At 41.4% G+C, this 27,943-nt stretch overlaps 1 protein-coding gene across 2 annotated transcripts; it reads left to right on the forward strand.

Moving 5' to 3' along the window:
- Positions 1-462: 462 nt before the first annotated feature.
- relt (RELT TNF receptor) lies at positions 463-27,920 on the forward strand. 2 transcript variants are annotated; one of them, XM_087851509.1, is made up of 11 exons: positions 463-657; positions 16,542-16,616; positions 16,721-16,813; positions 17,694-17,878; positions 18,266-18,318; positions 18,435-18,689; positions 22,299-22,379; positions 22,711-22,789; positions 24,201-24,584; positions 25,849-25,977; positions 26,197-27,920. In XM_087851509.1, the coding sequence occupies exons 2-11, from the start codon at positions 16,575-16,577 to the stop codon at positions 26,198-26,200; spliced, it is 1,305 nt and encodes a 434-aa protein (XP_087707635.1). In that variant the 5' UTR covers positions 463-657; positions 16,542-16,574; the 3' UTR covers positions 26,201-27,920. The 2 variants fall into 2 exon arrangements, with proteins under 2 accessions (XP_087707635.1, XP_087707636.1); XM_087851510.1 differs by lacking the exon at positions 26,197-27,920 and having other exon boundaries at positions 25,849-25,981.
- Positions 27,921-27,943: the final 23 nt, after the last annotated feature.

Genomic DNA, 27,943 nt, shown 5'->3' on the forward strand with positions numbered 1-27,943 from the left:
GCCTGAATTTATTTAGAGAACCAGAGGATTACAATAATAATATGGTATTAAAATATTTTCCTGGGCTAGCTCTGTTGTCTAGGAAATGAAACCTTGTTGGCTTTACGGTGTAATATGGACTAGATTTAAAGTATTTTTAAAAAAGTCTTGGCAAAAATGTCACAAGATAAACTTCTAAAATGAGTTAAATATAAAATAATGAAACATTAAGCTTATTCTTTTCATTGTCTGACTATATTAAATTTAGTTTTTAATATGGAACGTTTTTTATTCATCTGTAGTTTAGTGTTTATTTAGCTTTAAACACTCTGGGCCTCCATATTGCGAACGGAATCTGCCAGGCTCAGGCTGTGAGCCACAGGTGGCTGTTGCCTATACTACCGGCAACAGAGGGGGTTTACATGCACACACACACTGACGGGGGTTTCAGCTTGCAGCAGTGACGCACTGTGAGCTCAGAGTTAGCCAGCTCCGTGTTTATGTGCCACACACACACACACGCACAGAGGAGCTGGAGAGAGAGAGGGGGGAACCTCAACACCGGCTTTGTGGTTTTTATCTATTGTCAAGCTTTTTAATTACACCTGCTAATCTAGCCTGTAACCGATGATGCTCGTCTCTGCACACTGATTTTCACTCCGTTTATTCACCAAACCGGTAAGTCAAACAACTTTTTTTCTCTTTAGAACAAGAGGGGATAACCTGCATGGCTGCTGAAGCCGGTAGTTAAGTTGTGGCAGAATCGTTTGGAGCTTCACTCGCCACTAAGCCGGTGTTGCCGACCAGACCGCTTTTACGCACGGCGGTAACGTTTTCGTATGACTTAACCGGTACACGGCACATACTGGTAGGTTAGAGCCATGCGTTTGGGCGAAAACTTCCGTGCTGTTTGGCTATGAAGGTTTAAAGAAGTACGTTTTTGGTTTGTTTGTTTGTTTTTTGATAAAACATTGCTCTTATATGCGTGTGTGTCTGCACAGACTGCGTTTGTATTCATTTTATTTAACATACACATGAACTTCCATAGCGTGTAGCATAGTGCGTTCATTTAACTTGGCTACTGACTTAAAATTTAGCCTAGCCGCCTTTATCGATCGATAAATAGTTAGAATATTCATCTGAACAGTAAAGCAGTCATTCATACTTAATTAAACTAAATGGAATGAATAGACGGTTGTGATACCGCATGTGTAGCGCTTTGTAACGGCAGGATGAGCGCATGCTTCACGTACTGTAATGGGTGCGTGATGACCTCACTGATGGTGTGATCCACCTACTCGCTTTTTAATGAAGTTCTTGCTCTGATTTATTCGTAATGTTTTTCCTATTAGGTTTAAAGTCTTATAGCAGCCAATTAAATCTTGCACAAAATATTCTGCCGAGAAGCGGAGAAGCTGCAAACACGTCAAGTTGGTTGCGTTCAGACAGTTTCACTTTTGCAGCGTGTGCTCCAGTAACTGCTCATTTCAAACCGTGTCTTAGCGCCATCACATACAACACCATACTTGAGTGGTTTTGGCAGGATATACTGCTGCGTAAGGAGCACACCGCAATGAGAGCCAGCTCCCCTGATTACACACTCACAAATGCGCAAGCCCCGAGATGAGACTGTCATCTTTGGCAGAGGGCTTCCATTGTCTGAATCCCAAATTCCAGCACGCTTGTATCAGTAAGAGGGTTTGAACTTTACTCACTCACATGCGCTTTTCACCAGAAGAGGGCCACGTTCGGCTTCCCCAGTCTCGGTTTTTAAAGCGCAGTCGTTTTAGGGAGTTTTTTCTTAACTGAATGTGTGCAAAGTTTATTCATCTGACGTGATGTTTCGGGAAGACAGACTTCCTGCTTCCTGTCATGTACTTTCACAGCTCATTGTGAAAGACCATGCAGCAGAGTGGGGTGATGAAATCCCTCCAGTGGTTTACTGGTTTGGGTTAAACAGCCTTTTAATGAGTGCGGTGGTATTAAATATTTAAGTATATTTCCCATACAGGGGCTCAGCCGCTAATAAAATATGTATGAAGATAAAATGAAGCTGATTGGAAGTAGAAAGTAGAGGGTTTAAAAGTGGAAGTAAATCTTTCTGCCTGAACTCTGAACTGCGTAACCAACTGTTGGACCATGTTTCAGTGAAGACTGCAGTGTATGTGGATCATCAGGTGTATTTTTTTGAGTGAGAGTTCAGGGAGTGATGTAATGTGTTAAAAGTCTTTTTTTTAACATTTTTTTAACAATTTACATTAAAAAATATTATTATTTTCTCGTTGTAGCTTGGCTTATCAGGCAGCTTTTGTAGTCAGAATTGTGACTGCAAAGTGGAGCATCTACAGGCTGTTTCTTTTAACTGTTTATTTATTCATTTTATTATGATTATTTATGCCATTACACCTTAGTAATGTGCAGCTTCTTTTTTTCTGTCGGTTTTGACAGCTAAGGCATTCCTGAAAAGCGTTTACACAGGCTTAAACTTTTGGGTATTACCCTGGTTTAAACAAACCTGCATGTCTCTCACATATGTTCCTTCTTTGGCTTGATTATTGTAAGGCAATCTGATGCATTGCAACTTTTTGCCATGTTTTGTGCTCAGCTGGTGTTCCAGTTAAATGCATGCTCTCCTTAATTAGGAGTTGGAGCAGTTATCATGAACTAAGTGTAACTCCCATTTTACCTCTCCACCCACCCAGCATTTACTGAGTGCTGTACTCATGAGAATGAGAAAGAGGCGAATGGAAAAGGCGAGATTGATTGAAAACAGGCAGATAAAAGTATATGTTCACTGCAGCCTGGAGCAGATAAAAAAAAAAAAAGATTTACTTGTATTGCAGTGATGTACTGCTTCACCTCTGAGCGTGTGTGAGTGCATGTGGGAGTCAAAGCCTGAGCTTCAATTAACCTGTCAATCACATCATCTGTCTGTCCATCTGTCCAACCAGAGTGGTTGGGAGTGCCGCCCGGCGCTCTTCCGCCCTCGTGCCACAGCTGCCTGCATGCCTCCCCAATGTCAGCCAGGAAACTCAGTGCCAATGAAATTCCCACTGCACAAACCACAGATCCCAATCCAAGCCGGTTCAGCGCACAAACACACACACACACACACACACACACACACACACACACACACACACACACACACACACACACACACACACACACACACACACACTAGTGGAGGATTGCATAATTACAGACAGAAAGACCTGGAAAGATGCTGGCATGAGCAAAAGTGCTCGCCTCCTCACACATATACGCCCTTCATTTGTTTTAGATTAAGACAGCAAACTGCAAGTCACGCTGCACAGAGTTTCCGTCTGTCAGGCTCATTCATTTGACAGTCTGGCTGTGGAAGAGTGTCACTTCCCGGATGTCTCGTTCCTTTGTTATCTCAAGTTTACAAAAGTCTGCTGTGGTTTCAGCTGCATTCTCACCCTTCTTACCCCGATGACCTCTCCCCTCTCTGTCTTCTGTATCCCCTGTCGCTGCCTACTGTATGCTGTTTAATGACACAGTTTTAAAAATAAGCTCTGAGAAAACAGGAAGAAAGCGACTGCAGATTTTTTTGCTACTCCACAGACGCTGCGAGAGGAAAGATAAATCTAAAAGCAACCACAATCTGCTAGCTAAACTCGCCAGTAACCAGTCGCTGGCTTTGCGCTGCCAGAGCAAATCACACATCAACATGTCCGGGTCGATGTCTTTGTGACGAGACACGAGCTAGTGGCTGTGTGAGTGTTGTTCGCGTGTGTCTTATGTGAGAAGTGCTACAAGCATGCCCAATTTAAATACAACCGCTGAGTAATGACAAAGTAGTATTCAAAGCAGGAATTTTATGGTCTGCTGCAGCACTTTTACAGAGGTATTAATACAGCTCGGTACACAGGATATTGTGAAATTATGCTATAATTCAGATCTGCTGCAACATAGAAATTTATAAGACACTGTTTCTAAATATGTGCACAAATATGTGCGAGTTATTCATGCCATTGTAAGAGAAGGGCTGGTGAAAATTCACTGCTCTTACTCTGTCTCAGAGTCCCTGCACTGCAGTAGACATACATCAAACTCAGAGCCAGAATAATTCTGCCCGAACTGCTTTTTGTGAACTGAATAAATTCTGACATCGCTATAACGATGAATATATTTTTATTAGCATACATTAATAATACAAGATGATGATGAGATCATTGTTAATTAGCTTTCCAGTATTTTACAAAGTTACCATGAAAACATCAGTTGACTCTGCATCACCATCGGCTCAGTTGTGATGTGACTTTGATGTACATTACATAGACAGGGCTGAAAATACTGTAATCAATAGAGGTGGAAACTAGAGTACACTCACCGTAAACTTCATTAGTTACTTCTAGTATCTTGCTATTACCAGGCTGGACCTACTTTTGCCTTCAAAGCGGTCTAAATGTTTTGTGGCATAGATTCAAGAAGGTGCTGGAAACATTTCTCAGAGCTTTTGGTCCATGTTGACGTGATAGCATCACATAGTTGGTGCAGATTTGCCAGCTGCACATCCAAGATGTGAATCCTCTGCTCCACCACATCCCAAAGTTGCTCTATTGGATTGAGATCTGGTGACTGTGGAGCCAGTTTGAGTACAGTGAACTGACTGTCATGTACAAGAAACCACTTTGAGATGATTTGAGCTTTGTGACATGGTGTGTTAGCCTGTTGGAAGCAGCCAGCAGATGATGGGTACGCAGTAAAAGTCACCATCAGCAACTTGAATTGCTGATATAAGGCAGGACGGATCCATGCTTTTCCTGTCCCCGCAAAAATCAAGACTCATCCGACCAGGCAGCGTTTTTCCAATTTTTGTCCAGTGTTGGTGAGCCCACGTGAGCTGTTGCTTCAGATTTGTGTTCTCAGCTTACAGGAGTGGCACTCTGTGTCTTCTGCTGTAGCCCATCTGCTTCAAGGTGTGATGTATTGTGTGTTCAGGGATTCTCTTCTGCATACCTTGGTTGTAACAACCATCCATCAACAATGGGTTTTTACCCACTCTCTTTTTCGGACCATACTCGGTAAACTTTCAGTTTCATTATTTATATGGCCCGAACCACAACAACCACGCCCAACAGTCGCCTCAAGGCACTTTATTCTGTAAGAGAAAGACCCTACAATAACAGAGAAAAAACCCCAACAATTAAGAGACATGGTTGTGTGGGAAAATCCCAATAGGTACTGTAGTGGGACCAACAACTTTGCCACATTCAGACTCACTTAAATCACCTTTCTTTCCATTTCTGATGCTTGCTTTAAACTTCAGCGGGTCCTCTTTTGCTCAATCACTCAACCACCTTTTATGTGCTTTTTCTATGTAAGTGTTTTCCGTCTAACATTCTCACTCTGTTGTATGATAAGAGCAACCTGAGGTTGGTATCTTGCCCAGGTATTTTTGGCATGCAGACTGGAGCAGCCAGGGATTGACCTGCTCTACCTCCTGAGTTAGAGCCCCGTGTCTGCATGCCTGAATGCACTAAGTTGCTGCCAAGTGGCTGGCTGATTCATTTTTAATTGATTCTGTTTTTATTTATTTATTAACAAGCAAAAAGATTATTAAAGATGAATTTTGTTTATGTTAATTTATGTGTGTGTTGTGTCCCTTCCTGAAACATGATGAGGGGATACTCTTCTCATATTCTAGATTTTATTTCCACTGATCAGAGCCAGACTGTCTTTTATCCTAAGCTTAGCTAACTTAGCTAACTGGCTAAAGTATATACAGTTACAGATATTTACTGTGCAGACTTGTTTACTTATCTAACAGCTAGTAAAAGCAACCTTTTATTATAAGCTCACTCATCTTTTCATGACACTAGATCACATGTATGAATAGTGCAGGTATCCAAATAAAAATCCTGTTTTCCTTACTGAGCTCATCCTCTGAGGCAGTTTGTTTTTTTTTTACCTCGCAGCGACTAAAACAGTAATTAAGTGAGTCCTTTGTATTTGGTGGACAAATTGAGATAACATGTTAGAAGGGTTGTTTTCATATTGCTTTCACATGTTTGCGTGTGTGAAAATGTGTTTTATGATAGCACGTGTGTGTCAGTGTATAAGCAGTGAATCATTATTTAAAATGCTTGAACACGAGGAGGTGATTTACATCCACTGTTAATGACGGCGGTGATGTAAGGGAAAACCGCAAGCGCTGAAAAACAAGTCCGCAGCTTCCACTTTTTCGCAACTCAAGACCATCCTGTGAAAACCCAGAAAACAGAAGAGCGTGGATCCTTTTACGGCTGTTTTGCAGTCTGAATTGGTTTGTGGTCGGCGTGGTGGCTTAAACAACAGCAAAGTGTTGTCTCCTCTGTGAAAAACACTTTTTTTTCTTGACAATTCGGGCGAAATCTAAATTAATGGGAAACTCTTCAAAAACATCTCTATCGCCAAGACTTCCATCTTTCGTGTGGCCATTTATGCAAAATGCAAAGCATTCCTGATTTACTTCCCATACAATGCTGCATCTGCTTGCAACAACTAAGAGGTTGAAAAGAAATGATTTGTTTCTTATTTGTGTTTGTGCACATGGTTCATCTGTGGTAGCTGCAGGAAAATGACGTTGTGGTGTTCTCCTACTCTCTGGTTCCCCCTCTGGTGCCCTCTTTTTCTCTGCTCTGGTCAGTTCACCTTCTCTCGTTCCAACTCGGTGATGTCTGCGTGACACAAGAGAAGCCCGGTAAGTTTCAGCCGGTGTTCAGTTCCACTGGAAAACATGACCAAAGGATACAGATTAGGCCCAACAGACGCAAATGGAGAGTGAGGGAAAACGCATCCGTCTGCAGACGCATGTGAAGGGGCGACAATTGCCCAGTTATCACACACGGTCCCCATAATGAGACATTGCCTGAGCACTAACGTAGAAAGCGTTGGCGTAAATCAGCTTTTCATTTGCCAATAATGGGCACCTCTGTGAAGTCAAACAGAGGGTATGGTTGTTCTGATCACGTCGCTGACATACACGTGCACATTATCTCTCAGGACACGAAATGTCTGATGAAGAATGGAGTATAATTACCTTAAACCTTTTTTGCCACCTCAGTTCTTTTTTATTGTATTTGACTTCTTGGCCCGTAAGATAATAGCTGCTTACGTGCGTCACAGCTAGGTATCCCCCATCATGACTACAATAGGTAGCCATTATCACCATATGAAGTTGTGGTTGACGTTTTATTGTGCCAGGCCTGTGACGGAAAGGGAAATCCAAGACTTTTTTTTTTTTTTTTGCATGCATGCATGCATTGACATGAGCATCAGTTTTTACTTGAACGAAGGGTGATATTGAATGTGCATTTCCGAAATGGTGTATCATTGAGCTCCAAGAGGTTGAAACGGTTAAGGAATTAAGGCAAACAACCCTCTTACAGGCTTAGCTGACCTCACGTTTCTGAGATAATCTGATGGACTTCATTGGATTTGAACCTAAGACAATGCAGAGGTTTCCAACCTGTAGAGCAGCACGTGTTTACCTCTCTATCTTTGATGATGCAGGATCACACCTGCAGAGCAAAGGAAGGATATCTGGAAATATTTTGAACCAATACCTGATTAATAAAAAAGACACAATTCTTTAACTGCCAACCTTTTTCATTCAGTTCACACGTTTTGTTTTGTTTTTTAGCACAAAGCAAGTCAGTGGTGGTGAAAAGCTAAACCTGACCCGGTCAATGACAATGCCTAACCTGGTCAACAGCAAGCAATTTGAGGTTATTGTCTAACTCAGTGTTAATAATTCCCAAATCCATTATTTAAAACTAATAGGTTTATTATTGTTAACTAATGTGTTATTTTAGGCCAACTATGCCTGTTGCCACAGTAAATAATAAATACGTCAGTCCACTGAGTCTGATTTTTGGTGGGGAATACTGCATGAAACCTCAATAAACCACTTTGGTCAGTTACTCCCAGTATTCACATTGGTGAGTAAGTTTTAATCGAGGATATATGACCTTTAAATTTGAAAAAAGTGCACTTGCTTAACAGGATTATGTAATAATATAGAACTGGGACAGAGTGTAGAGTCAGTTCTGTTATGGTGCCCTTGGAACAGAGAGGGTTAAAGACACCAAACAAATCCAGGCTTGATTTATTCATTTGATAACAAACCAAAGTGAGTTTTAGTTTTAAACCAAAGAGATGTTTTAGTGTGACCTGCAAAGGTTCACAGATCTAGAATCAGTGTGAAAATATTAAATGATAGCTTCCTACAACAGCTGCAACTAAAACATGATTGATCCAAACCCTCTACGGATAGGATTCCCCAAATCTTTATTTTCTGAAGTTCACATTTTAATTCATTTATGCTAGTATTTTAATGCGCCACTGTGTGATTAGGTTTATGTGACTATACCACGGGATCTTGTGAATATTTATATTTACCTATTTGTAAAAGCAGATTTTGGGGAGTCCCATTTCACAAATTTGTAATTATGTCTGAAACTCTATTTTAACGCATTGGTAAATAAAATAAAGTTTAATCAAAGAAAAAAATAAAATAAAATGAAATTTATATATAAAACATGAATATAATAAGTTACTTTGTAACTTTGGTACATCATCAGACCTCAACATCATCAGTGTGATTTTTTTCCCCTTTTAAATAAATTGCATGATACATTTGATGGTAATGAATTGCACAAAAATGTACAAATATGATCCAAATTAAAACTGATATATATAAATTTGTTGTCAGAAGGTTCAATAATACTTATACTAATATTTTCTTGCAGTTATTTCATGGTTCAGGCATTACAGGGATAGCATATTAAATAAACTGAGTCTTCAATTTAAGCTAATTAAGCTTATTTAGACTAACAGAATACTATCATTTTAGCAAATCAATGCAACCATCCATCCATTCTCTTCCACTTAGCTTTTTTAAGGGTTGCAGATGGGATGGAGCCTATCCTACCTGTCTTAGAGGCGGGGTACACCCTGGACAGGTTGCCAGTCTGTTGCAGAGGTAACACATAGACACAGACAACCATTCGCACTCACATTCACTCCTGCATTCACACCTATGGGCAATTTAGAGTTACCAATTAACCCATCCCCACTAACTGCCAGGAAGCCAGAGTACCCGGGGAGAACATGCAAACTCCACACAGAAAGACCCCGGCCTGATGGTGGAATTGAACTCAGGACCTTCTTGCTAGCAGCAATGCTAGCCACCGTTTGCTACCATTATGGCAAAACAAATTGTTATTGGTATCTATCGTTACACAAAATTTGAAAACAATATCTTGAAACTGGATGCCAGACTGCTAAAAAACAGAAAAACAAAGGGGTGGAGAACTTTAAATCTAGAAAAAAAAAGCCTACAAACTAAAGTGAAGTATCAGTTTGGACAGCTGTTTACTACTTTTTTTTTCATTCCAAGAGCTATTGCTGGAATGGCATTTCATGTAACAACCAATTGATAAAGCTTTAGTGATTACTCATCGTTGGCAGGGAACGCCACTGTTAAATAACTCAAACGTGCCAGATCTGTCAGCATGACTGGGACATTCTTGTGTGTCTAGACTTTACACTGAAAAATGAAATAGAGTCCCATCCCTGACCAAAATCCTGGCTCATTGTTTGGAAGCCAATAACATGGTGGCTTCGCCTCGGTTTACCTGTGATCTCAGGCGCTGCTCAGTCACCTCTGCCTGAAAGGCGAGGAGTTCCACTCATTCTTGTGTTTCCTCTTTTGTGGTTTTTTCCTTCCTTCACAGCTTCATCCTGAAGGATTTCTCAGCTGAGCTGCAGCATGACATCAAGGAGCCAGAAAAAGCTCTCCAACACATTTAACTGGTCCTCGCCTCCAAAACCACCACAGAAGAGAATAACAGACATGTTTTTGTCATGCCTTCGCCATTACTTCTTTATTATTGCTATTTTCAGAACCAAGCAGAGCATGTGACTGGTCATCTGACGTTTTCGTAACTTGTTATTTGTATGTGTGAAACAACAGCGTGCAGGCTTTGGGGTAATTACTGTTTTACAAAGTTTAGAAAAAGTCATCGCTCTCCTCTCCCTTTCCTTTGAGGTGTTTTTCTTTTTTTAATTGTTATCCCGTTTTGTTGTTTTCGCCCGCTCGCATAAAATGACGAAAGCACTCCGGGTTTTGGCGTCGCGTTGGCGTCTTTGTTGTGTTTGCAGGGATATTCTTAGAGGTGCTAATGTCCCGTTATATCCTCCCTCTCTTCCTACACTCTGTCCCCTCTACCTCTTTTTTTTTTTTTTTGTCATTACAATATCCATCTGACTGCAGCCTCCAAGCCCGAGCACATGGCTGTCACATGCGTGCAAGCAGGGTTATCATATCGGAGCGATATAACCAAGAAACTGCAATTACAGACCAGAAAGCAACTAGAAGTTAGCTATGACATGACTGTGAGTGTTTACTGGTGTGTTGACCAGTAGCTACAGACTAATTACATATCACATGCAAACACGAAGGCTAATCTCTTCAGGTGACTCTTTTAAACAGCCACCTAATTAACACAATAGTTAATGATGAGGTAGATGAAGATGAATGTTTGAGTCAGATACATGACTTGCTTAAAAAGGACTGTTTTGTGGTTTTTCTGTGAAATAAATAATAATAATAATGATGTTGTTATTGCACTGGTAAGATTTGTTTTGGACTTTTTTTTTTTGTAATTCGTAGTTTTATAATTATTTATTTATTTTTTTACAAAATATAGAACGTTGCCACAGGAATCAGCATGCATAGTAAATCAACTACATAGTCCCTCTTTTCCATCACCATGCAACAATTATCCTGGGCTACAACTAAGCAACTTCCACCACTTGTGAAAAAGATTTGAAAATGAAAAACAGATTAAAAAACTGAAAACTGAATCAAAGATCTGGGGTGGATTTAATGAATATGACATAATAAACTCATAAGTATAAAAAGGTGTGGCTACTATGATGTGATCCAGTAGTTTCTGAAGACTCGTTCGGGATCCTCTAGATGAGCGTTTTTGTAGCCGCCATCATGATGTGATATGAAGGTTGAAACTGCTTGCTCATTGGCTAATGAATTGCCTCACAGCAAGAAGGTCCTGAGTTCAATTCCACCATCAGGGTGGGGTCTTTCTGTGTGGAGTTTGCATGTTCTTCCCGTGTTTGCGTGGGTTCTCCCTGGGTACTCCAGCTTCCTCCCACAGTCCAAAGACATGCAGTTAGTGGAGATAGGTTGATTGAAAACACTAAATTGCCCATAGGTGTGAATGCAGGACTGAATGTGAGCGTGAATGGTTGTCTGTGTCTATGTGTTGGCCCTGTGACAGACTGGCGACCTGTCCAGGCTGTACCCCGCCTCTCGCCCTAAGACAGCTGGGATAGGCTCCAGCGCCCCCCGTGACCCTGAAAAGGATAAGTGGAAGCGAATGGATGGATGGATATAGTTTTTAGCTAGCTTCTCGTAGACTTCTATAGGACAACTACAGCCACACCTGCAGATAGACTGCATGTTTAAGATGCTATTTTCCCAGTGTTGAACTATGTTCAAGTTTTACATTGTCTATGAATAAACTTCTAGTGAGGTATGATGACAGCTGCCCGCTGCTTTTCTTATCACGGGGTCTTCAATTTAGGGAGTTTGTGAATGTTAGGGTTTGTTAAGAAGCTGTCAGTTTACATTGGTATTTGTCATTTTATTTCCTTTTATAGTTTTTTTTTATTAATAAAATGGTATTTTATAACACTAGCTGTGCAAATCAAAGGTAAGAATGTGTATTCTGGTGAGGCTGAAACAGAAGAATTCAAAATGAAGAGGAATACCCGGTTGCTCTTATTTTGGTCTTCTTGTAAGTTTTTTCCCTTGTCTCTGATCCGGTTTTGATATTGCCAGACAGGATCTAAAAACATAGACAGGTTGAGGAGAGTGTGTGTTTGAGCCTTGTTTGTGCCTTGAAATAGCATCCATGCTTTTTGGAGATGGAGTGTTTCTGCTGGCTTTGTCGGAGCATGACCTTTAGCAAACACTGGAATGATTTGCAGCTGAGTGTGAAATGTTTGGAAAGACATTCAGCACCTCCAAGTCGGAGACTATGGTTCCCGACTAGAAAATAGTAGAATGCTCCCTCTGAGTTGGCAGAAAGATGCTTTCCAAAATGCGGATGTTCAAGCATCTGAGGATGTGACTTATGTGACTTCAATAGGTCACATGATGGAATGGGGCAAGGTCTCACAGTGGTTCCACCCGAAACCTCTGGCAGTAATGACCCATGCCTATTTTCACGCCCTGACTCATGTGATGAGGTACATGATTAATGGTGGGTCAAAGGTACACCTTCAAAGGTACAACCCTCACTAGGGTTTCAATACCGGCGACTCTCCACTTTTTGGTTTTAGAATTGAAGAAATCTCTTGTATGAGAGCCGAAACATCTTCAAAGCACTTATAAGTCCAGAACACTTAAACAAAACACTTAAACCGCCCTTCAAGCTATTTAGACTAACATGACCTGGATGACTGAGAACCTTACACAGACATGTCTTAGGATCGTATTCAAGCGGAGAAACTGGTTCTGCTGGTGGATTAATATGCAAGTATTGCACTGGACAAGAAACAAGAGAACTGAACTGGAAGGCGAGGCTTTCGTTTTACCAGTCAACGTACATTTTAATCCATCTGTGGTCATGAGATCAGGGTGACGATTCAGTAAAGTAAGGTTGCAAATACAAACAACCAAAATGAGTCATCGCCATAGTTCAGCTGGACTCAGCCATAGGGATAGGGTGAGAAACTTGGATATCCGGAGGGACCCCAAAGCCACTGCTATGATGTCTCCTGGGTACCTCACTTTGAGGTTTTTCAGGCACACCCAGCTGGGAGGGGACCCCAGATCCTGCTGACAAGATTATATGTTTCATCTGGCCTGGAAACGCCTCTCAATGCCCCAAGGAGTAACGTGTTGCTGGGGAGAAGGATGGCTGAAACATCCTGCTTAGGCTGCTGCCACCAAGATGGTGGATGGATTTATGGATGGATTCATGGATGGCATTGTTCTCTGCTGCTTTGCTGAAAATCAGTGGCATGAAATGTAAAGTTCTTCACGAGAACAAGTTTCTTTAAAATACACTGAAAAGTTCTCCAATGCCACGAGCCTGAGAAGTACCAGCAAACAAGAAAATGGTTATTTGAAGGCACTCGTGCCTGTAGCTCCAGTGGAAGTCCCACGTGTTGGCGGTCCCTACTGTAGTGGTTTTGAGAAGAAATCCAGAGTCAAAGAGGATTTAAATGCAAAAGCATCACATGCAGACATTGCAAGCTTGGATTGTCTGGCTGTGAACGGTTGACTTCTAAAGGCAGCGGTTAGGCTCATTTTGAACATCCTTTTTGGACATCATTTTGTATTTTAATTACAGTTTCCGTGCACGTGGCCCTGCTGCACACACTCAGCACATGCAGTGACACTGCAGCTTAAATATTATTGCACTTACCCGAACAGTGAGAAACAATTAAATGTTACTTAACAGAAAAATAACTTTTAGGAAATGCTTGATCTCTCATCAAAGTTTTTTTTAAAAATAGGTTTTATTTAAAGTTGAAACCCTATGAAGCCATCATTTGAAAGCATATGCATCTCATTAATCTAAAGGATCAGCTTCACCTTTCCCTGCTGCACTTAAAGCACATTTGCTTCATTTCTAGAGGTCAAGTGAGGTTCTCTGTGGATGTCCTCACATTCCTCTACCCCTCTAGCTCGGTCCAGTTTGTTACTTGACACTTTCCAAAAAAAGGAGGTACTTAATTGCAGGTCCCGTTTTTGTTTTGCTCTCTCTATCATTGTCGTTTTATTGATCATTTTTTCCCCTTGTTCGGCTATGTGTTCGCACAAGCGCATGTTTGCATGTGTGTTTGAGTGCACATATACAGTATGTGTGCATGTGTGACTTGTAATTAGCCTCTTGCTCTGGTCTGTATGGCATTTTAACAAATGCTTCTATATATATCATGCTATCAGGCTGAGGTTTTAGCAGTGTCACTCCCTGCCACTTTCTCCTCTTTCCATCCCTCTCTCTTTCGCTCTTCTCTTCCTGTTCGACCAGATCGGCCCTTGCTCTTCAGCCCCGCCGTGTTTTTTTATAAGCTAGTGGTTTCTCTGTCCTCGCTTTATCTCTCTCTTCCCCCCTAAAATTATGCCTCGGAAGCCTGTCATTGCCATGAGGCACCTCGCCGGACCAAAATCATAAACTCATTACATGTTTTATTTTCTTGTTTGTATAAGGCATGGCTATCATGGCTTTCCATATGTGTATGTGTGTTTGTGTGTGTTATCTGCATATGTGGTTTTAACATATATGGTAATACATGGTTCTTATGTGCATACATCAGGTGTACAAAACCCTGTTAAATGATACCTTCAGCACACGCTTACTGATATGTGTGTGTGTGTGTGTTGTGTGTACACATGTGTGTCCTGACCAGTGAGTGGGTTTAAGCGGTTCATTTATTTTCCAACTAATGTTTGAAATGTTTTCATGTGTGGTCGAAGGTGAAGTGGTGCCTTGGAGCGGTCACCCACACACACACACACACACACACACACACACACACACACACACACATGCAGGAGGGGCATGTCCTGAGGCTGTCAGGGGTGTGTCTGTGGTCAGAGTGGCACTATAAGACACAGGCAGGTACACTGGACTTTTCATTCAGCTTCACAGAGTTGTGTGTGTGTGTTGTGTCTGTGTGTGTCTGTGTGTGTATGCAGCTGAATTTTCTGTTACTTCTCTAACTTGTTTAACTATCTAAGTGTTTAACAGCTTTTCAGAGTCTTAAACTTTCCAGTTTTTCCTTTTTAAGCGACTTTTCAAAGTTTCACCGAGCTCAGGGTGTTTAATCGAGCGTTTTTGCAGCAACTTTTGCACAGTTAAACGAAAATTAGGCAGTTTGACTTTGGCCCTGACTCAGCATTTATAGCAGCACACACAGCATCCCTACTGAGTTGCCACGGCAACTGTGTCAGTCCACTGGAAGTCTGGGGTAAGTATTCAGCTTTGCTTTTCTCCTCTCCCTCCCATTACCCTTTTCACTTTTACAGCCTCCATCTTTCCCCAATATCTCTTTCTCCTGCACTTATTTCTCGTCCTTTCCACTGCGTGTCCTTTTCCCTTTTCTTTTTTTGATTTGCACATTCTAAACGCTTCTTATGTTTTTGCTTTTGTCAGTGGCTGTTTTACAAGCCCGTTCAGAGACATTCTGTCTGCAAGTTCCACCTTCTCATTTCTGAGAAAAAAGACTAAATCAGTCTTTGGCATGCTACAGAGTGTCACTACATGCACATCTGATATTTAGATTTACAAGAAATAGTCTGATATATACAAAGAATCATCATGTATGAATCTGCTGCATGTAACAGGCTATGGATCCTCACCTAATCCTAGCCCGGTGTGAATTCACAGCCCCCACAACTGTGGCAACAAATCTTTTTTTTTTGTCACTTGCATAGTAACACCTCACCACATAATATTTCAGTATATTTTTATGGTGAGTTTTGAAAAGTTAGTCTCAAAAATGCATTTGTTTCTATAATATGTATTCAGTGGCATTCGTTCAATTTATCACAGTCAGTCAAGCAGATCAGAAAGACGAGTGCAAGAGTTTGGCCTCTCAGCAGTATTTAAAAGTTGACAATACAGCAGACTTTGGCTGGAGTGTCAGAATACTATAATTGCAGCTGACAAACCAATAAGTTTGCATATAAGTGTTGATAAATGGGCTCAAGTCAAAGTTTTCCTCAGTCTGCGCTGTAAGGTTTTATATAAATTTAGGTGGACTATATTGATGTAGTTTCAAATGAGCTGTTGTCAGATGTTTTTCAGGTACAGACACTGCAGAGGGGATGACACTGACTTGCTACAACGCAACAGTCACCTGTGGCACAAAGACCTTTTCATTTATTCCTAAGCTTCTTAAAAATATCTGCTAAATAAAGCAGTGCAGTCATCCTTATTTTACCCTCCACCGTGACGATGCGTCACTTAGCTGTGATTGCACGGTTGTATGAAAACTCTTCTGAATAAAGGGAAATGCCCATCACAGGGGCAGCTAATGTTAAGTTTTGAGAAAGTCAGCACATGTTATCTAATGAATGCGGTGCAGAGTTAATCAGTGCTAAAAGTGTGCACGTGAGTACCTATGGCTCAGAAATAGCAACAGAAAATCCTCGGTTTGTACCCTGCTGTGCATAAAGAGGACATGATTCATGATAAATGATATTTACAGGATTCACACCTGCTCCTTACCTCCCGATCGCAGGAGCCACGCTTTTGCTCCGGATAAGTGACTCAGGTGTTTTCACGCCGTGTGAACTCTTGCGGTTTTGTGTGAGTGTGCATGCCTGCGCGGTGTGTGACATAATGGAAAGTGCTGTAAGGTCGTCAGTTTTGATGTGTCGTATTTTTCCATATCAGGCTGGGAAAAGTGCTGGCACTTTTTTTTGTTTTTGTTTATAGCATTTAAAATCTCATAAATCCTCGTGAACTGATCATGTTTTATTATTAACCCCTCGCCTGTTCTTTCTTTAGATCATATGTACATAGACGAATACATTGAAGAAGATGAGGAACCACCTTTGCTGCTCAGCTCTTGTCCTCCTCGCGGTAAATATGCGCATGCTTTGTGAGCTCTGTTGTGTAAGAAGAAGAGTGTATCCACACGTGTGCGCTCTTCTTCTGATTCACGAGTGTGTTTCTGTGTCTTCCAGCTATTTGGCTGTGGAGGGACTGCAGCGGTGCAGTCTCGGTGGGAGAAAGGGTGTGCGTGTCTGCAATGCCCGGCAGGCCAGGAGCCTTCCAAGGTGAGACAACAAACTGTAAATTTTTTTAATAACATTTGTATTGTTTATTATATATTTTAAACACTTCCACCTCCTTAACTGCTATAAATATGCTTGTTTCAGTAGGCAACATTTGTCTTTAATTTCTATAGTGTAGAGTAGGGGTGTCAAACATAAGGCCGGCCCCGACTAGACAGCTGTGCAAAATATGAAGGAAGGCATTGATTTTTGGACTTTTAGCTGGGTTATTTAAAGTTTTAAATAAAGACTTCCCTCACAGCCATTCATACTATACCAAAGTAGTTAAGTAATAGATAACAATTAAATAACAGAAAAGTTCCTGCTTTTCACTGTCTACTATAAAGAACATTTTCATCACTCAACCAGTACTTTATGTCTTAGAAATATGGGACAACCTTTCCTGTAATTTTACACACTTCTTTATCTTATATTAATATATCTCCGGGATTAAATTTGTAGTTAAACTTCTTTACTCTGACAGAAAGTGGAGTTTCACTTGATGTGAAATGGTGTAGTGCTTTAAAACATATTGGACCCAATACATTTCCACAGCTCATTAAATTACTTATTCAACTCCCTCCGCCTGAGCAGCCACCTGCAGTTTATGTTCAAATCACATTTTCATCTCCTCCATTACATTATAGTCTGTGTATTTGGTCACTGCAGTTGTCAAAAATGAAGTTGTTCTTCTCATGAATCCATAAATAATGGCTGAGTCTTGTAAGTGCTGCAATATCTTTATTTTATTTCCACAGAAGCAGGATTTAAAATTAAAACAGTCATCTCTTTGCTACCCATCAACTCTACAACGCCACAGGGATGCTACGTTTTCTCTTTAAGCCTCTTTTGCCTGACTTTAGACTTTTTCTTTTCTTCTCAGGCTTGTGGGCAGATCCAGAGTCCAGCTGAAGAAGTGCATTGCCAGGTGTGCCCAGCTGGAACCTTTTCAGACGCACTGGACTCTGAGGTTTGCCGTCCACACACCTCCTGTAAGATCCTCGGCCGAAAGCTTGCATCCTCTGGCAACGGGACCTCTGACGCCGTCTGTGGTCACTGTCTGACTGGGTGAGAACTCATGGCCTGAGTCTGCGGTGGTCTACCTGTATGCTTGCTAGTCCACAAAGAGGTCTATCCAACCGCAGGGTGGACAATAACGCGGCTTTCTTTCAATATTGTAACTCATAAACTTTTATTTGTTCTAAATTAAGTCCTGCAATTTTCTCTGTCTCAAAAAAGCAAGAAAACAGTCACACACACACAAGCGCAGGGACAAACACAGTGTGTCATTCACCACAATGGGCGGGTAACATGAAGAACAGGCACCACTGGACATAACATGCCACAAGCTAAAACCGCTGATTCATTCTTTCACTGTTACACAGCCCCTCGTGTTTTTCTCTTCATCCATCTCTCTAATTAGGCTCTTTTTGGTTCTTTTTCATCCATTCACAGGTTTCACTCCTCTGCCGCTGGGCAAGTTTCCACCCAAAGTCCCTGCGTGAAAAGTAAGCATGCTTCTGCAGATTACCGTGTCTTAACTTGCTTTTAGTGAACTGATTTCTGCTATCACGCTGCCTCCTTCTCTGATCTTTTTCGCTCTTCTTCCCCTCTTTCCTCTCAGAAGGGTTGCATGTCAGAGTGGTCCGTAATGTGGGTAACGGTCAGTCTGGTGGAGCAGGAGGACCGGCCAACAGCACAGTGGTGCGCAGCGCTGAGGAAAAGACAGCAGAGTACGCCGTGTTTGCCCTGGTGCCCGTCTTCTGTGTGATGGGCCTGCTGGGTATCCTCATCTGCAACATCCTAAAGAAAAAGGGATACCGCTGCACCGGTGAGAAGGAGGGAGGAGATGAAGAGACTGCCACACCGCAGAAAGAAGGTGAGAGATGGGAAGGCTGCAGAGAGAAAATCACAATAATGGGAGCACAATAGGAAAGTAGCATTTAAGTTCTGGCTGTTGTCGCGTTTGACCATAAAAATGCCAAGTTAGCACACTTGGCATGCACACGATGTGGTCAAGTTTCCCTGTCAAGAGTGAAACCAGCCCAGCTCAAAGGGCAGCGCCTTTGCATGTGCACTCAGTCCCCATATGTTTTTTATGTAACTGCACGCGAGTCCATGTGTGAGGCTGTTTTATTTCTTTTTCTCATCTTAGCCGCTTTGAACTTTGACCTCACAGGGGACATTACATGCTGTAATTAGCTAAGCAGGTACTGTTTTAATGTAATGCTCCTATTTGAAAAGGTAAAGTGGGGCATTCTCGTCAACCCCTTCGCCTGCCAACGGACTTGCGTCAACGCAGAAAGCATAAAAAGAGTCAGGGAGGACAGGAGAAGAAAAAGATACAGAGGGGAGGGGCGTTAATTGAAAGAGACGTAGAAATTAATCCAAGAGAAAGATTGTATGAGTTACCATACCCATTCTCTATTGTTTGCATAATCTTGTTTGAAGTGCTTAAATGTATTTTTTTTCACCCTGTGAGCCAAATTAGCCCTTTAAGAGAGTACTCAGGCGACGTCTTTCTTCCTCTTTCTCTGTGCACACAACTGAGAAATGCACTCATTTCTTTCCTTTATGCTTCTATTGTACTGGATGTACTGTACCTACTAGGTTTCTAGTTTTCTGTAAAAGGTCACATGGGAGGCACACACCTCCAGGCAGCTTTTATTTTATTCAATTGTGTCACAAAAAGCATAAAAAGTGCTTTGTTTAGGGTTTTTGGGAGGTGGTGGTGAAAAGATGCTGTGAAGAATGTGGAGTAATAATCAGTTCTACTTTTACAGATTGTACTTTTCTAGATAACCAGATTGCTAACCTGCATTTATGAAACAAACCACACACACTAATGAGCTGGAGTGAGCTTGCCACACTCTACAGTAACCTACTTTGTGTTTTAATTTATTAGAATCCACTGTTGCACAAGTTCTGCAGCAGCCAGACAGCATACACGACGGCCAGTTTGTTACGGTCATTTGGTGCAGATAAATAAGCAGACTTAAAGGCTAAGCTGGCTTTTCCTTCGCTCACCCGATGGTGCAAGGCTCTTAGGAAACCTGCACGGAATCGGGAGCGTCAGAGCGCAGCTGCACCCTCGACAGATCCGACTGTGTGACAGCATGCCTCACGTCAAGTGTTTGTGCAACACCTGTTGTTTCATTTACAGCGTTTTCCATAACTGCAAACATGCAAACAAATGGTTATTTTTCGCTCACTTACTCCTTCTACTAGTGGTTCTTTTTGCATTTTTATGTGCCCTCGTAGAAGGATGAGAAGTTTACAGCTGTAGCAGCCTATGTAGCTACACCTGTGTAGTGGAGGCCAGGGTGATCTATGGAGGAATGCATGCGCGCATGAGAATAGCCAGGGGTCAAAGCAACAGTCGGTGCTCTCTGCCTATTTGTTTTAGCATCACCTTGGTTTCTTTCTCTCTTTGCATCTTGTTATGAAATTTAAGTCCTTCTTGCACCTGAAGGGAAACTCCCTGAACTCCATCCCTCCTCTGCTATTTCATCATTCCTTCTGCTCTCCATTGATCCGGTTTCCTGCCTCTCTAACATGCCCCTCTCTTCTCATCTGAACACGATACTATCAATTCATCTCTCCTTTCCCAGCTAGATCAATAATTCAATCGGGTACCTCGACTCACTGTTTATGTCGGTCTCTTCATTTCTCCTGTCCTTCCTTCTCCTCTGCCCTGTCTCCTTGATTCTCTCTGGGTTATTCTCTTTCCTTTCTTCCTCTATCCATTTTTAAAATAAACAGGTAGTTCATTTTTATATAGATTGCAGTGTCTGTATGCTGGGATAGTAGATAGTGATTCGCTTTTTAATTTTGCATTTTGCAAAAAGCATGAAAAAGCATGCAGAAAGCATGCCAGTGAACAATCTCGTTAGGGCATAAAGCAGATAACAGTGGTTCATGTATGAGGTCCTCAGTGATGATTAGCAGAAGACCTCATGCATGAGGAAGAATTCCAACTTCAATATAAGACCTCTAATCACCATCATTGCCACATTCGACTCATGCTTTAAGGGATGATGATGCAGAAGAAGTTAGGTACAGTAAGAGGCTGCATATAAAGCAATGACAGCTCTTTTCTTGTTATGTAACAATCATTGTCGCAATGCACTTACCTATCTGCACACTGTAGTCCTGACTGGCCTAAGGTTAGAGGAACTTCTTACTCCAGCACTTTTTCCCATCATTCCATCTGAGAGGAAATACCCATGGGGGTAGCAAGGCCAAGCTTAGCTCGGCAGGGCTAAAATCAGATGCTGCGGTGGTAACTCTGACTATGCAGGACTGAGCACAGTTTGCTTCACTGGAGAATGCATCGACCTTAAAATCTGAGGGGGGAACAGAAAGGGCAAATGCAGGGTTGATGCTACAGTAGATGCAACTCTGCAGTTGCTCAAGCATGAGTGCACACAGGAAAAGGCTGAAGTGAGCTGTTGACCGTTAACACAGAACTGCTGCATTTACAGTAAACCTAGATGCAAGTATAAATTTTTTTTAATCATAAGCCTAAACTTATGATGATTATTAAGCAAATTGAGACTAGTGTGCTGCCGTGATGTACTGTAATTTATGTATTGAAGGCTTGCTATCCGTTAGATCTGCCCCTGGAGAGCAGTTAGACTGTAATGCTATTCATTGTTCTAAAGAAAAAAAGACCAAAATGCTGACATGGGGGAAAAGTTTAAACAGATAACTAATCAAAAAAAGAAACAAGAAAAAAAAGAAACATTAAAAAAATGTAAAGTAGATACCAACCAGAACTACATAATGGACTAAAATGTGGAATACATGTAAGGAAGCAGGGCACAGATGGAAGACAATCAGTGAATCGTAGACGTGGTAGGACAAAGACAAGAAGTAGAACAACCAATAAAGGCATAAGTAGAGGTAGAAGGTATTTCCACTATTAAACATGAAACTTGATATCAGGCTGTGACTTTGTTGGAGTATTAAAGAGACGAGAACAACTGCCACCCCGTGAAACTGATGCTGTTATGCTCGCGTAGCAACAGGCACTGTGGAGACAGAGCTATTGTTATGGTCCAACAACAGCCTAATGCTGCTTATGCAAGAAAGACAGAAATACGCATGCACAGTCGCATTTGGCATCTATATTGTCACATTGTGCTCTTTAACACACACACATACGCATTGTCATCTGGTACTGTGGGCCTGGTACATCACACACACATACACACACACACAGCTCAGCAGTGCTGAACAACGCATAACTGCTGAGTGAGCGAATCTCCCTCTCTCCCCTTTATCGTCATTGCTCTCCACTCAGCTGCCTCACTATGCTGTACTATTATGGGATGGTGAGTGGCAGGGGGCCATCTACATCCACCCGTATCAATCAGAGTGTCCCTTGAACAGTGTTAAAAGTGACAAGCAGTGCAATAAAAGCAGTACATACATACACAATACTGGAAAATCTCTGTTTATTAACATTGCTTCTGCCTTACTTTAGGTAACACCTGTCCCTACATATCCGATGACCTGAATGAAGACACCATCAGTGTTCTGGTTCGCCTCATTACCGAGAAGAAAGGTAAATACTAACAGTGACGTCGCATATAAGTTGTGCATTTATTTAACAGATGGCAAGTAGCCTAAAAATTATAATAAACAGCAAATGAGAGTTTCAGCTTTGTCCACAGCTTATTACTACTGAAGTGATAAATGGCCCAATTGGCCCAAGATATACACAGTAGCTTGGCTTTCCTCTCCAAGTTTCCTGCATCAATTACATCCACCTTATTTATACACTTCTAATAAACTCCTGAATTACATTTTCACAGGCAGGAGGTGTTTAATTACTCTGATCTATAGTTTGACTAGCTGGCATTATAGCTAAATGTGTATATGTGTGCTTGCTTCAGAAAATGCTGCTGCGCTGGAGGAACTGCTGCTGGAGTACGAGACCAAAGAGATGGCTATGAGCAAAGGCTCGTCAATCAAGTACGAGACCGCACGCGCGCACTTGCACAACCACAAATCATCAGATGCATTTGCTCAGTCATGCTGCCCAAGGTCACACTTAACGAGATGGCAAGGGGGAAGTCTGGGAGAGAGAAAGAGAGGCGCTCGTCAAGAGAAAAGTGCGTGTGGGAGGATGTATAGGCAGAAATGGGAGCAGTGCAGATACATTTTCATACGCTTGCACTGAGCATGGAGACCTAAACTTGCGTTTATAGGGCTATAAGTCCACGTGTTACTCTCATGTTAACATTCCAGTTGTTCAGTCTGGACATTATTAGTTTCATTTAAGCTCTTTAACTAAAACAAATGCTAAAACATTCACTTAGGAGCGCACATTATTGTGACTTTCGGCTACATTTCCTCAGGAGCCTGATAACTGGGAGTGACTCACTCACTCGCAGAGGCTTGAAACCAGCTGCTAACACAGTTTACAGCCGTCTAGTCATGAGTCTGTCACACAGCTTAAAGCCACACAATTTATTTGACTGAGTGCATTTTATGGTAAGAACCTGAGGTTGTAACATAAGCCAAAATTGCTCAAGTTCCCAATGTTTAATCGATGAGGTTCGAGAGAACGCCACTTTATAACAGTCTGCACTGCAGGGCTTTGATTATTGCTTCGATAGTGATGCCACATTTACCCCAGTCATAATAATTTGTCACCTGTAAACCCCACGAACGACTAAATTAATGATGTAATGACATGATGAGCATCAGATCTAATTTATTTCAGTACAGACGTTTCTGGGGCCTGTGCCTGTGCACTGCTGCTCAGTGGTTCTGTCACATGTGATGCCAGAACATTGTCTCTCTCACACACACACACACACACACACACACACACACACACAGATATATACAGACTGTTCTGGAAAGCTTTCAGATTGGTATCTGGATGTGTGTGGTGGGAGGTTTTGCACAGGTTATTTGGGTTCACTGTAGCTCACCCATACAGCACTCGTCTCTTTTGCTCTGTCTTCCTCTGCAAAAAATAAAAAGTGAACAATGAAAAGACACACAAACCAACAAGCTCTGTGCCAACAGATGAAAACTTTCGATTTGAGTTGCTAAATGATTTTATATTGACACAGAGCAGTGATCGCTGCTGTGATTGGACATATTTATATATTTTGTGCCATATTGTAGCAGTGATTGTGTCCAGGACCAATATTAAGGATGTACCAGTGCCATGCTAGGATATTCTGGAAAGCTTAGTACAGTTTAGTATTATAACCAACACTTTTCTTACCATCACTAGTCTAAATGGTCTTTTTACAATCCTTCTGTAGGTTATTTTGTGGTATTTGGATGTATCCACTTACGATTTGTCTAAACTGAATATGTCAACATTAGTTTTTATTTTTTAATAAATCTAATTTTCCTCCCCCAGGTTCCCGATGCTGTCTCCCTTATCCCAATTCCGCTCGCTGCCCAGGCTCTGCCCTCATCAGTCTCACCACCACACCATCTCCGGCCTCTCTGGCCTGGCCCCCAGACACGGTTACCGCTGCACCCGTTGCGCCCAGAAAAAATGGCCCCCTGTTCTCATTCCACCCCTGGATTCTCTCAAAGATCCCCTGAAGCCCCCCCAGAGTCTCATCCTGCCCTCCCTGGACACATCCTCCGACCAGCAGAAGAGCCCCCTGCTGGGTGGAGAGTGCGTGAATACACACCATACACAAGCCGCTGTGCCAAAAACTGTACAGGAAAAGATGGAAGGAAGTGAAGTGAAGGAGAAAAAGGAAGGAGAGCTCACAGTATTGTCTGTAGGAAGGTACGTCCACTTTATAACACTTTACTAAATACATGTAGCTGGGTGCTGTTCACAGGCTTCATTACCCAGCATCACTGACAATGATAGTATTGCTGGTTTTCACTGAGGTCATGGATTTGAATTGTATACCACCACCAATACAGTCGCACCAGCAAAAATAAATGAGCTCTCACTGGTTACATCACAGCGGCAATTTTCCAGGGTCGGTGTAATCGAGTGGCTTGAAGGTGGTGGAGGGGACTCAGAGGCAGGCAGGGTTGTGAAAGAGGAGCCTTTATTGTCAGAAAACAAAGTTCAAACAACAGGACAAGTTATCACGGCAGATATCTTGACTGAGGACACAGGAAAAGGCAGGACTATAGGTACACACAGGGGACTGATTACACAACAGGACACAGAGCACAGGGGATTTAATCAGCAGTGGGTGAAAACAATGAAGGTGGGCTGGAAAATCACAGAAAGTAACCATGACGATGCACAAGAGAAACACACTTAAATACACTTAAAAAGGCACGAAGACTAATTATGCAGTTGATTAGTCCAAAAAATGAACTCCTACCTCCTTTTTCTAACTACTTTTCTTTGACCTGCATGGAACGCATCAAGAGGTGAAGGGAAGGTATCAAGGAGAATTTATGAGGACTGAGGAGAAGAGAAGGGCAGTGCTCAGAAAATCCAATTGCACTTACATTAGACTCCTTAACAATGGGATGTCTGTGGTTTTTTGAATTACAATGGACTAAAAAGAAGGCACCTTTGAATTCATCCCAAAATGTTCTCACTGTGTTATTCCATTTTTTGCTGGAGAGATGTTCCAGTGTGACTTCCTTTCTCCTCTTAGCAGAGGCTTTCCTACATTCAACAATTATCCAGTTCTGGGTGGTTGTGGTTTGGGTTGAGGAAGGTGAGGGGGGGCCTATCTCAGTCGATCCCAAGTAAAAATTGAATTAACTGGAGACAAAGTCAGAGAGTCAAGGCTGAGATGGTTTGAACATGTGCACAGGAGTGATAGTGGATATATGACAGGAGGAAAAGAGGAAGACTACAGAGAAGAATCAGGGATTTAGTAAAGGAGGAGATGGTGTGACAAAAGAAGATTCTGCTGTTTAAATTTGAGAACACCTGTGTACTGTGTTGACTAACATTTACATAACACACAGGAGGACACGGGTACTAACATGCAGAAAAGCCAATGTCACTTTATAAGTCATAATAGGGTTGTTTTCTGAATGTAATAATGGTTATGTTACATGTTGATTCACAGATTTCAAGTTGCTCAGATCCCGGAGCAGAAGCCATGCACAGTGGAGACCAAGAGAGCATCCCAGGAGCAAAGGAACTCCTTCTTCGGCGGGAAGTCCTTCTCCTTGTCTTCCTCATCTGGCATCCGGAGGTAGGAACTCCAAACACAGCAAGAAGTTTTGGCCTCTCTTTCTATCCATGCTGTTTCTTTCTGTTTCATCTCCTCTGTGCACTGCCAGCACTTGAAGACTGTACTGACCAGCGACTGATGTAGTCTTGACAATTGGTTAGATTTAGTCAAATCAAATTGAGATTTATTTAAAATGACAAAAATATCATAATTAATTTTGTTTTTCGTTCATGTTTGCAGGTGAAGGGACGATATTGCTACCTCGCTGAAGATGACCTCATTCACCGGCGACGGCTTGACCCGCTGACACCAAGGGTGTTTTATTTAGTTGACCTACACCGATAAACCACAACCACCTGCTGCTGGAAGTAGTTGTTTCTAATAATGCAATAATAGGAATATAACTGTATTTATTATTACATAGGCAGATTATTGTATTATAGACGTATCGGATGCCGCATCAGAGGCATCACGGCTACATCCGAACAGAAACGGGTTGCGAGACGTCCAAGGACAGAGCGGTTAACTGACACTAGAAAGAGGGAAGTGTGTATTATACACAAATGCACTCCCGGACTTTTTTAAAAAAGAGTGCTTCCATTTAAAAAAAGAAAAAACAAAACAACAAAAACAAAAATAATAATAATTTATAAGAATGCACCATAAAAAACAGAAAATCTCCGCCTATCAGCCTGTGGTTTACAACATCAATGAGCATATGAGTTTTTTAGCACCACAGTTGGCTAATAAGCCAAATAAAAATAAGAAATCTGGATCATTTGACACTTCATTATTTAAAAAAAGGTATGTTTTAAAAAAAAAATTAATGTTATATATTTAAATAATTAAATATAAGTAATTTTGCTGACACCAAAACTGAGGAGGTTTCAGACCTCACTTGCTCACTCAGTTAAAACCTTTTAGAGTAAAAAAATAAAACCAAATAAAAATGGCGAGATTTACATTTTCGGGATGTACCGGTTTTTCTTTAAGAGGGGCACCTCAGGCTATATCAGAGCATTTTTAATGACGCCGCAGCCCATTGGCTCATTCCCAGCTGCTGTCGTCATTAGAGTGAAAGAGTAGTTACAGGGCTGGGTCTCGCTTTTGTAGAAGAAAACATGTAAATGTAAATATAAACATGTACATATGTAAATATGGGTGGGTTTAGGCAAACATGGCGTTTTGTAATTTTAAAGTATGCATGAGGTGATACGTTAGATCCCTTATAATGGGAAAGACAACTGCACTGCACCAGCGAGTGACATTTGTGGTTTATCATTTTAAAAAAAGGAAAAAGTTAGAAAAAAACCCCAGCAAATGCTACCACACTACCATGCATAGGCCCGAAGGCTGAAGTGCAGCATAAGTTTAACATGATATTTGTTATTTTTCTACCATTTGGGTGCAGCATCTCAGTGCTTTTTCCTTCAGCTGTTACAGTTTCCTATTCTATTCATGAAAACACTCTGTAGCTATGCAATCTTCAGAATTCAAAGAAACCACTTATATAAACACACACACACAGACACACATATTTATTTTTTTTAAATTTATTTTATAGTTTAATTCAATAAACCCACCAGTGGCTGCAGAGAATTAGCGGTTTAAATGCCTCAGTCATGCAAGCTCAGTTGGCTTTAGTTTACATCCTCATGGGTTTTCAAGCGTGTACTATAATGATAGAGGCTTTTTTTAACTGCTCATTTTCATATTTTCTTATTATGTTGTGACAAGGAATATGACAGCATGTCTGGAGGGAAGGATATTTATTGACTGCGTTACATGTTTTCTTTTGATTTGTTTTTAGTAACATTCTCACTCAGACTACAGTTATCATGAAACGTATTCAAGCTGAAGTGTTGCTGAAAAGAGATTTAAATATTCATCTCATCAGCTTTGTAGCATGCATTTATATAATATTGCAGTTTTTTCCCTGTATGATGTTTTTACTTTTAAAATAAAGAGGTATTTTAAATGCTATCTG

Source organism: Neolamprologus brichardi, chromosome 14, assembly GCF_056152115.1.
Source record: "Neolamprologus brichardi isolate AB-2024 chromosome 14, ASM5615211v1, whole genome shotgun sequence".
Lineage (NCBI taxonomy): Eukaryota > Metazoa > Chordata > Actinopteri > Cichliformes > Cichlidae > Neolamprologus > Neolamprologus brichardi.

Bases quoted from the DNA above. Each gene is read 5' to 3' on its own strand.
- relt (XM_087851509.1), top strand. From the start codon at position 16,575: ATGAGGAACCACCTTTGCTGCTCAGCTCTTGTCCTCCTCGCG. The intron at 18,690-22,298 runs GTGAGAGATGGG...GCCTTACTTTAG, and splicing joins TGCCACACCGCAGAAAGAAG to GTAACACCTGTCCCTACATA. The intron at 24,585-25,848 runs GTACGTCCACTT...GTTGATTCACAG, and splicing joins ACAGTATTGTCTGTAGGAAG to ATTTCAAGTTGCTCAGATCC.